Source organism: Hipposideros armiger, unplaced genomic scaffold (assembly GCF_001890085.2).
Source record: "Hipposideros armiger isolate ML-2016 unplaced genomic scaffold, ASM189008v1 scaffold_184, whole genome shotgun sequence".
Taxonomy (NCBI): Eukaryota; Metazoa; Chordata; class Mammalia; order Chiroptera; family Hipposideridae; genus Hipposideros; species Hipposideros armiger.
Window position 1 is genome coordinate 1,017,407 of NW_017731534.1, and position 9,384 is coordinate 1,026,790.

At 37.6% G+C, this 9,384-nt stretch overlaps 1 protein-coding gene across 1 annotated transcript in view; it reads left to right on the forward strand.

The window, feature by feature from the left end:
• Nucleotides 1-313: 313 nt before the first annotated feature.
• The window catches only part of CAAP1 (caspase activity and apoptosis inhibitor 1), a 48,059-nt gene continuing 38,988 nt past the window's right edge, over nucleotides 314-9,384 (forward strand). The window contains exons 1-4 of the mRNA XM_019652662.1: nucleotides 314-673; nucleotides 6,610-6,810; nucleotides 7,629-7,713; nucleotides 8,196-8,271. Coding sequence (XP_019508207.1) covers nucleotides 392-673; nucleotides 6,610-6,810; nucleotides 7,629-7,713; nucleotides 8,196-8,271 — 644 coding nt within the window. The 5' untranslated portion in view covers nucleotides 314-391. The remainder of the gene's footprint in view (nucleotides 674-6,609; nucleotides 6,811-7,628; nucleotides 7,714-8,195; nucleotides 8,272-9,384) is intronic.

The following is a 9,384-nucleotide window of genomic DNA, read 5'->3' on the forward strand; positions in this document are numbered from 1 at the left end:
AAATAAAAATTGAAAGAGAAATGAAATTGGAGAATCAAAAAGTACACCTTTATCTGTGCATTTGTATATTGACAAAGACAGAAAAGCAGTATCAATAAGGCAAAGGGCTGTTGTAAAGCTCCATCTGCCGGCCTCAGTAGAGGTAAAAAAAGAATAAAACTCTAATTAGACAAAACAGGTCAGCCCCTCGGGAAATTCAAACCGACCTCCCTGGCTAGCAGTGGCGGCGTTATTGGTCCCCGCATCGCCTACAAAGGCGCCTCGCGGCGTCTGCGACGAGTCCGGAAGTGACGCACACCTGCGGCGCCAGCTACCGCCGCGCCCACCAGAGCGTGCAGTCGGTCGCTTCTGAGACGGTGGGCTTTCTCCAAATGGTCACTGCAAAAGGATCATGACGGGGAAGAAGTCTTCCCGGGAGAAGAGGCGCAAACGGAGCAGTCAGGAGGCGGCCGCGGCGCTTCCGGCGCCGGACCTGACACCTGCCGTCGCCAGCAATGGCAGTGGAAGCACCAGCGGCTGCGGGAGCACCAGTGGCTGCGGGAGCGTAACCTGCTGTGGGAACACCGGCTTCACCGGGAGCATCACGGGCGTTGGGAGCGGCGTGGAGCGCAGCGAGCGCCGGAAGCGGAGAAGCACCGACACATCTTCCTGCGTCTCCGGCTCCCTGCAACAGGTGTGTGTGTGCTTCCTCGCTGCTCTGGGATAGCTGCATTTTCGGGAGAAGGCGGGCGACGAGTAGTGGGATGGGGCGCCGGCTCTAGCTCAGTGTTAGCGCCGCGATCCCACGGTCCCACCCGTGCTGGAGGTTCATGTTCCTTAGTCCCGGTGAACCCCCACTCCCGTGTCTTGAACTTCAAGTTCCTCGATTTGCTGATAGCTAACTCGTTTTATTTTTGGCCCCTTGCACTCTTGTGGTTTCTTTAGTCTCCCTGAAATGCCCTTGCAAGCCAAGCTGCACTTCTCCCATCTTTTTAACCTTTTAATAGGTTATAATTAACACCACATTACAAGAGAAAACTGAGGCTCACAGAGGTTAAGGAGGTTTATCCACAGTTTGTTATTCACTCCTGGATTTGTATCCAGTATCTGACTATAGAAAAGACATGTTCTTTATGATCCATCGCCCTGCCAAGATACCGCCGTTTAAAAAAATCATTTGCTTGGAATACATTATAAAATAAGTGCATAAATGCACACTTAAAATTATACAACACAGAAATAAAGGGAAAAGCGTGCAAGTCTCTCTTTAAGCCTCCCTCCGGATTAATAGTTTGATACACAGTCTCTTCATTAATTCTTGTCGGGTGTGTGTACACAAGTTTCTCCACATAGGCTTTGTTGTGATATTGACCCCACTGAATCAGATAGTACCGCTGCATTATTGGGATGGGGCGGGGGAGTGGTGGTGGTGAGGGGGTGTTTATATATGCAGTACCTTATTTTTTAGTGACTGCATGACATGTTATTGTATCTTTTTGATGAATATTTAGATTTTCAGTTATCTTGCTATTAAAGAGGTGATACGAAAATGGACACCATTGTACATACGTTTTGTGCAACAGTTACTTTAGGTTGGAGACTCAGAAGTGAAATTGCTGGGTCAGTTTATTCGTTTAAAAAATTTTGGTAGGTACAACCAAATGCTTTCAATATACTTTGAAGGCTTTACTGATTTATAATCCATACAGTGTATAAGAATACCCCTCTGAAAATTTTCACTATGTCCAGTTTTTAAATTTTGTTAGTTTAATGGGTGTAATTAATGTTGCATTTGTTTTATTTGTATTTCCTGATGAATCGTGAGATTGAACATTTTGATATTTTTGTCATTTTATTTCTTATGTAAATTGGATATACCTAAACTATTTTTTAGTTTCATTGTTTTCAACATTTTACTGATAAGTTATGCATCTCTCTACATAAAGTCTTGGTTCTAATGTTTTCTGTAAAGTACTGTATATTGTAAATGTTTCTATAACTGGCCACGGTGTACTGAAGCTTTTGATTTCTTTGTGGTGAAGACTAATATTATTTTCTGATGCCTTTTGGATTGTATGTTGTTTAGAAAGGTCTTTCCTAATCAAAGATTTTGAAACTTCTGCATTTTCTTCTAATATTTGTTAACATTACATCTTTAAATTGGGAGTTGTGGAAGCCTAGAAGGCCTTTTATTTTTATGCATTTTCTTGTTTCTAGCCATGCTATTAGTTATTAATTTAAAATTGATTCTCAAAAAAATTTCTGCTAACAGTGAGAGTTTTGTCACCTCCTTTTTAAGCGCTGTTTTTCTCATTTTCTGTTCTTTTGGTGTAGCTGATACTTTCTGTGTAGTGTTCAACAAAAGCAACGATAATAGGCATTCTTTGATACTTGTTGTGTAGTGTTCAACAAAAGCAATGATAGTAGACATTCTTTGCTAATCCCTTTTTTAGTGGGAACATTTTGAAGGTTCTACCGGTAATATACTTACCACCGATTCTGAAAGATACCTTTGATCAGGTTAAGGAAATTTCTTAAATTCCTACTTTGATGAGGGTCATAGAGTTATATCAGACGATTTTATAGCCTCCTGTTGGGATGATCAATAGTTTTGTTTTGTTTTTTTAAAGATTTTATTGGGGAATTGGGGGAGGGGAACAGCGTTGGGGAATCGAGGAGGGGGAACAGACAGGTAGACAAATTACTGTTTCGTTCTTCAGTCTAGTTGTGGAGGACGTCGCTTCACTGACCCATGTTGGTATTATCATTGTGCTCTTCCCGGGTGAGGCAATCGGTAGCTGGTCCTTGGTCGGCCGCTCACAGCAGCTCTCACCGGCTTCCAGCCGCTGGTTGCCAGCCACTCATGTAGCTCATGGCAGCCCACTGCAGCCCCGCTGCAGCTTATGCCGTCACTGGCAACTCAGGGCAGCCCAGCTCCAGGTCGAGCTGTTGTTCATCATCTTAGCTGTAGAGGGCGCAGCGTCACTGGCCCTTAATGTGGAATCCGAACCGCGGCCTTGCTGCTCAGAGCTGTTGCTCCCAAGCGAGCTCTTAAGCAACTGAGCCACTCGGCTGGCCCTGATCACATAGTTTTCCTCTTGTAGTCAAATAATGTAATTTTGTTGAAAAAATTAACAGATATTGAACTGTCCTTGCAGTTTTGAGATAGATCCTAGTTGGTTCGTTGGTTTGGTTGTTGTATTTGGCTGGAATTCAGTATTTTTTGTGTCTATGTTCCTAAGTTAAATCAGCTTATGGTTTTTAATTTTGTAGTTATCTTCTCTGGTTTTCCTAGCGAGATTCAGCTAGCCTCTTGGATTGAACTGGGAATCTTTGCTTTTTTTTTTTTTTTTGGTGTCTTCCAGAAAAGTTTATGTTTTTTTCCCAAGATTTGTCAAAACTTGACCATTGAACCATACAGCATACAGCTATCTGCATTTGGTAGGTTTTTTTAGGGGTAGGCTCTCCCCCCCCATAACTCTTTCTTTCAAATTCTTTGATAGTTATAGATCTATTCAGTTTTCCCACCCCTTCTAGATTTAATTTTGTATATCATCATTCTTATCTGAAGTAGTTTCCATATCTTAAATGTTGAGACCATAATGCTGAGACCAATAGCTAAGTTGTAAACATTTGCATCCATAACTAAACCCTATTTCTAATGAGAAGTGTATTTCTGAAGGAAAAAAAGAAATTGCATGTTAGGCATATATTAATAGATAACATCTCAGAAATCTGAAAGTGTCATTATATTTATATGTGTATTGAGTTCCCTATTATTTACTTACTTATTGATAACAGCTTTATAGAGATATTATTTATATACCATACAGTTCACCCATTTCAAGTATACAGCTCAGTTGTTTTGAGTATATTCACAGAGTTGTGCAACCATCACTACAGTCAATTTCAAAAATAGTTTTGTCACCCTCCCATCCCCCAAAAGAAAACCCAATGTGTACCTTTTAGCTGTCATCCCTAATACACATTTCCACCCCGTTCCCTCCGTAGGCGACTAGTAATGTACTTCCTATCTCTATAGATTTATTGATTTCCCTTTTCTGGACATTTTATACAAATAGAATCATATAGTATGTGGTCTTTTGTGACTGACTTATTTCACTTAGCATGTTTTCTCAAAGGTCATCCATGTTGTAACACAGATCAGAAATTCATTCCTTTTTATGGCTCAATAATACCACATTTGGTTTTTCAGTTTGTCACTTGGTGGACATTTGGATTGCTTTCACCTTTGGCTATTAAGAATAATGCTGCTATGAACATTTGTGTACAAGTTTTTGTGCAGACATATGATTACATTTCTCTTAGATACAAGAGATGTGATAAAAAATGCAGTGAATGTTTATAAAAAATTTATTACAGTAAAAGACACATTGCCATTAATTCCCCTCAAAATACTCCCCTTACTTGGAACACACTTATCCCATCGTTCTTGCCACTTTCTGAAGCAATTCTGGAAGTCCTCCTTCATGAGTGTCTTTAGTTGCTTTGTCGTGACTGCTTCAATGTCCTGAATCATTTTGACTTTGGGGAAGAGCCAGAAGTCGCACGGTGCCAGATCTGGTGAATGAGGTGGATGAGGACACACCGTAATGTTTTTATTTGACAGAAATTGCCATATACAATAAACGATGTGTGACATGGAGCATTTTGTCATGGTGGAGGATGATTTATGGCACACTTTAAAACACATCTTCTTTCAACCGTAGCTCACACCCAACTGACTGCACAAAACAAGTTGAAACTTGTCACAAACTATTACTAAGGTTCGATGCACCACTTCCCATATAGAAGATCCCTGTCTTTCTGTTGGATGGCACTTGGAAGCAGCATTTACCATATTTTTTTTTATCATATCTTGTATATCTAAGAGTGGAATTGCTGGGGCATACAGTAACTGTATGAGGAAGTGCCGAACTGTTTTCCAAAGTGGCTGCACCATGTTATATTCCTACTAGCAGTGTATGAGAGTTACTCTACATTCTCACAAACATTTGAATTATTTTGTGAGCTGTTAGAACAAGAGCTGACCTTCTTTACTTTTTTCAGTCTAATTATAGCATCTTTTAAAATTGGCTTTTTTAGAAACTGCTTTTTAGACAATTCCATTAGAAAACATAACAAATTTATCTGAGGTATATAGTTGGGAGGAACTTTTGAATTGATACCTGACTTTGTTAATCTTGGGAGTATAGTGTATGTGGTAGGGGAATGGGGAGGAAAGAATGTCCTAGGCAGAAGAACAATATGCACAAAAGCCCTGCCTGTGTGAGGTGAAGGCAGAACAGGTTATATTTGAGTAATTTAAAGAAGGTCATTATGTTTGAAACACAAAGAATGAGCATGAAGTGCCCAATTGGCCATGCTACCCTAAAAGCAGTGGAAAGTCACTGAAAGGTTATAAATGGGGAAGTACTAGAAAAGTTATAAAAAAGGTTATGTGTACATTTTATAAAATCCATTTGGTAACAAAACACATTTGAGAGACCTCAGATTAGATGCAGCAAGTCCTGTTAAGTGGCAATTGAGGTAATCTAGGCAAAAGGTTAGGGTACTTTGAACCAGGATTATGACAGTAAACTTGGAGAGACTGCATAGATTTGGGAGATGGGTGGTAAAATTGACATAAACGTCTTAAATTATTTGGCTACTTTAAATACGATTAAATTATATAACAGTTTTTAAAAGCAATAATAGCTCCCGGTAAGCAATAATACTTTACTATATAATAGTTGTGATTTGTAATATTTTTGCTATTCCATTTCTTTATATGAAATTTAAGAATAATGACCGTGCATACATACAATTTTTGGGTGAATGGCCAAGGAGTAGTCTAATTCTTTAGAAGTCTAAAATTGTAAGAAGTCATTCAATATTTTTTCCCCCCAAAGATTTTATTGGGGAATTGGGGGAGGGGAATAGCGCTGGGGATTCAGGGGAAGGGGAACAGACAAGTTGCTGTCCTTTTGCTCTTCAGTCTAGTTGTGGAGAACGTTGCTTCACTGGCCCATGTTGGTATTATCATTGCGCTCTTCCCGGGTGAGGCAGATCGGTCACCAGCCTCTGGACAGCCACTCATGGCGGCTCTTGGCAGCTCATACTGGCTGCCTGCTGCTCACGCCAGCTGCCAGCCACTCACGGTGGCTTATGGCAGCCCACTGCAGCAGTGGCTGCAGCCTACGCTGTTGCCGGCTATTCGTGGCAGCCCAGCTCCAGGTCGAGCTGTTGTTCACCATCTTAGCTGTAAAGGGCAGTGTCACTGGCCCACATGCGAGATCCGAACTGGGGCCCTGATGCTCAGAGCTGGCGTCCCAAGCAGGCCCAAAGTCATTCAATATTGAGTATATTTTCATTTGTGTGCCCTAAGATATTATCTCTTCACTTTATTTTAGCTGTTTGAGTTAATTGCAGTGTGGAAAGTAAGTTCAAAGAATACTGAAGAATTAGTATTAGAATTCTTTCCCATGGTTTTAGGTAAATAATCTATGCAAACCAAGAACATAGAAATATTTAATGAAGAAGAATTTATTAAATGAAAATGTAATGACATTATGTACGTATTGAATGCACTTCAAGTAGAATTATTTAATAGTTCTTTTTCTCTTTTAGGAAACCAAGTATCTTTTACCAACTTTGGAAAAAGAATTATTTTTGGCAGAGCACAGTGACCTTGAAGAAGGTGGACTGGACCTGACTGTGTCATTAAAACCGGTTAGTTACTATATATCAGACAAAAAGGAAATGCTGCAGCAGTGTTTCTGTATCATCGGAGAGAAGAAGTTACAGAAGATGCTTCCTGATGTGTTAAAGGTACTTCATTATGTACATTATCAGACTATACACATACATAGAAATATACAAAAACCTTTTTTGTAGCAATCAGTCCACTTAATATAAATTATAATTGGATGTTTTCAACTAAAACAAGCTACCAGAAAACATATAAAGGATTTTGTAGAACCATAACTGGCCTTGTGTATGTAAAAATTTGCCAAGAAAAAATTGGGACAATTTACTGTGCTTAGGTAAGAAATTTTTTGACATTTTGGAAATAATTTTATGAACTTTAGGCAGTGCTAGTAATTAAATTAAAGGTATAATAATTCTTTCTGGTGCTTTAAGAAAGAATATACTGCTGTATAACAATGTACAAGGATGTTTGGTAGTAGCTTGTATTTCATTAAATTTATAAATGTTTTCATATGTTTATTTCTGAAAATTATTCAGGGGAATACATGATATTCTAATTTTAGAGCTGTGGAAATAGGACTTTGACAAATTAAGCCCAAAATCAGAGATCTAAGATGTATGGAGCTGATATTTAAAACTTTAGAGGAAGTACCTAACATAAATACTCGTAGGCTGCTATTAATATCTGGGCTCCTGATGTACTCTTTAGTTTGTTCTTTCATAGTAAACATAACTGTAGATTCTCCTCAAATCTTATAAATTATTTTGTTCACATGTTAACTGGCAATTTTTCAGATTTCATCCCATGAAAAGATTTATGTGACTTTTAATTTGTAAGATTTTGCTAACTGGAATTGTTTTTATGATTGCTGTTATCTAGTTTACCTATATTGGCGCTACATTACATAGATGCATTTTTTAAATATCATTTTCTTTAGAACTGTTCAATAGAAGAAATTAAAAAACTGTGCCAAGAACAGTTAGAGCTCCTGTCTGAAAAAAATATCATGAAGATTCTTGAGGGTAAGAATACATATTTCTACATTCTGTTAACGTTTTAGTTAATGCTATATTCAGAATAAACCTGAGGTATTTTTCTTACTTGAATATTACTTTATTTCATTATTGAGTAATCATTGAAAAGTATTTTTACTTCTCTTTGTACAGAGAAATATAGTTTACGTATCAGAATAGCATTTCAGGAATAGACTTTTTGATGTACGTGTGGTTTTTCCATCCCAAGAGAATAGGTAAGAGCATAAGTTTGTACACAATAATAAAATGAAATAAAAAATGCTGTAAAATTAATTTTGGAGATGCAAAGACTTATCTTAAAATAATTTTTATTTTCTGCTTTATATTCTCATTGCTTTTAGTTCCCTATGAACTATAAAGTTCTTTAATCTGTATCACTTTTAAAGATGACACTTTTTGCATAATGACTAAAATTAAATCATTCTGACATTTTATAAGCATGCTTTTCAATAGTTTTTTTCATTTCTAAGGTGACAATGGTATGGACTCTGATATGGAAGAGGAGGCAGAAGATGGCTCTAAGATGGGATCTGATTTAGTCAATCAGTAAGTTAAAACTTTCAATTTCATTTCAAAATTTCTTTGGTATTCCTTTGGTGATTTGTTACCTCAAGAATGTGATGATTTTTCTGTGTTGTATTTGTTCACAATAATTCAACAGTGTAGAATTGTAATGATCGGTCTTTTATGTGTATGTAAGAATGAAGTTCATTGCTTTCAGGATTAAGGTGATTTTCTCCTGAGGTATAAGACAACAGCAACACCAACTTAAAGCAGAATCACAGCTCATTTGGAATTGGAATATACTACTAGTGATACCCACTATTTATTAAGTACTTAGTCTACCAGGCATTATATTATTATAATAGCTTAGAACACTTTATTTCACTGAATTCTTCTACATACCTATTAGTGTTCGGTGATAATAGCCTCATTTCACAGATGCAATGATAATGTGGTTTGTTTTATATAGGTACATATAATTTGATTGTTGTCTGAAGTTTTGGGATGCTAACTAATAATGAAGCAACATGGTAATTTTTTCCCTAAATTTTTCTGCTGTGCCATGGCTCATCAAATTTTCACCCACTAATTTTAGCTTCTGTTGATGATTTTTGACTAAAACAATTATTTTTGGTAGTTGCCAATGACTGACTTGTATCTCTCTTTGCAGAGTTTGGCTACAGATAGTAACACAAATAAGAGATTACCAGAGGCAGTAGCATAAATAAATACCACATATTTACCTGCAATCTTGAGTATTTTTTCATTTCTAATAGAAAGCTCTAGGGTAAGTATCACTAAGCAGGACAATTTCATTTTGTATTATATCTTCTAGCCTCCAGAACCAAGAGAAATACATTTCTGTTTAAGCCAGACAGCTTGTGGTATTTTGTTATAGCAGCCCTAGCCAACTAATATAAATTTATATACGTGTACACCTACACACACACACACACACACACACTCACACTCTCTCTCTCTCTCTCTCACACACACACACACACACACACACACAAAAATAAATTTCCTGGTGAAATTTTCCACTCAAACTTTTATTTTGGAAAACTTCAAATTTATATGAAAGAATGATATAATGAACATCCATATACCCTCCACCTAGATTCAGCAACATTAACATTTTGCCATTTTTTGCTC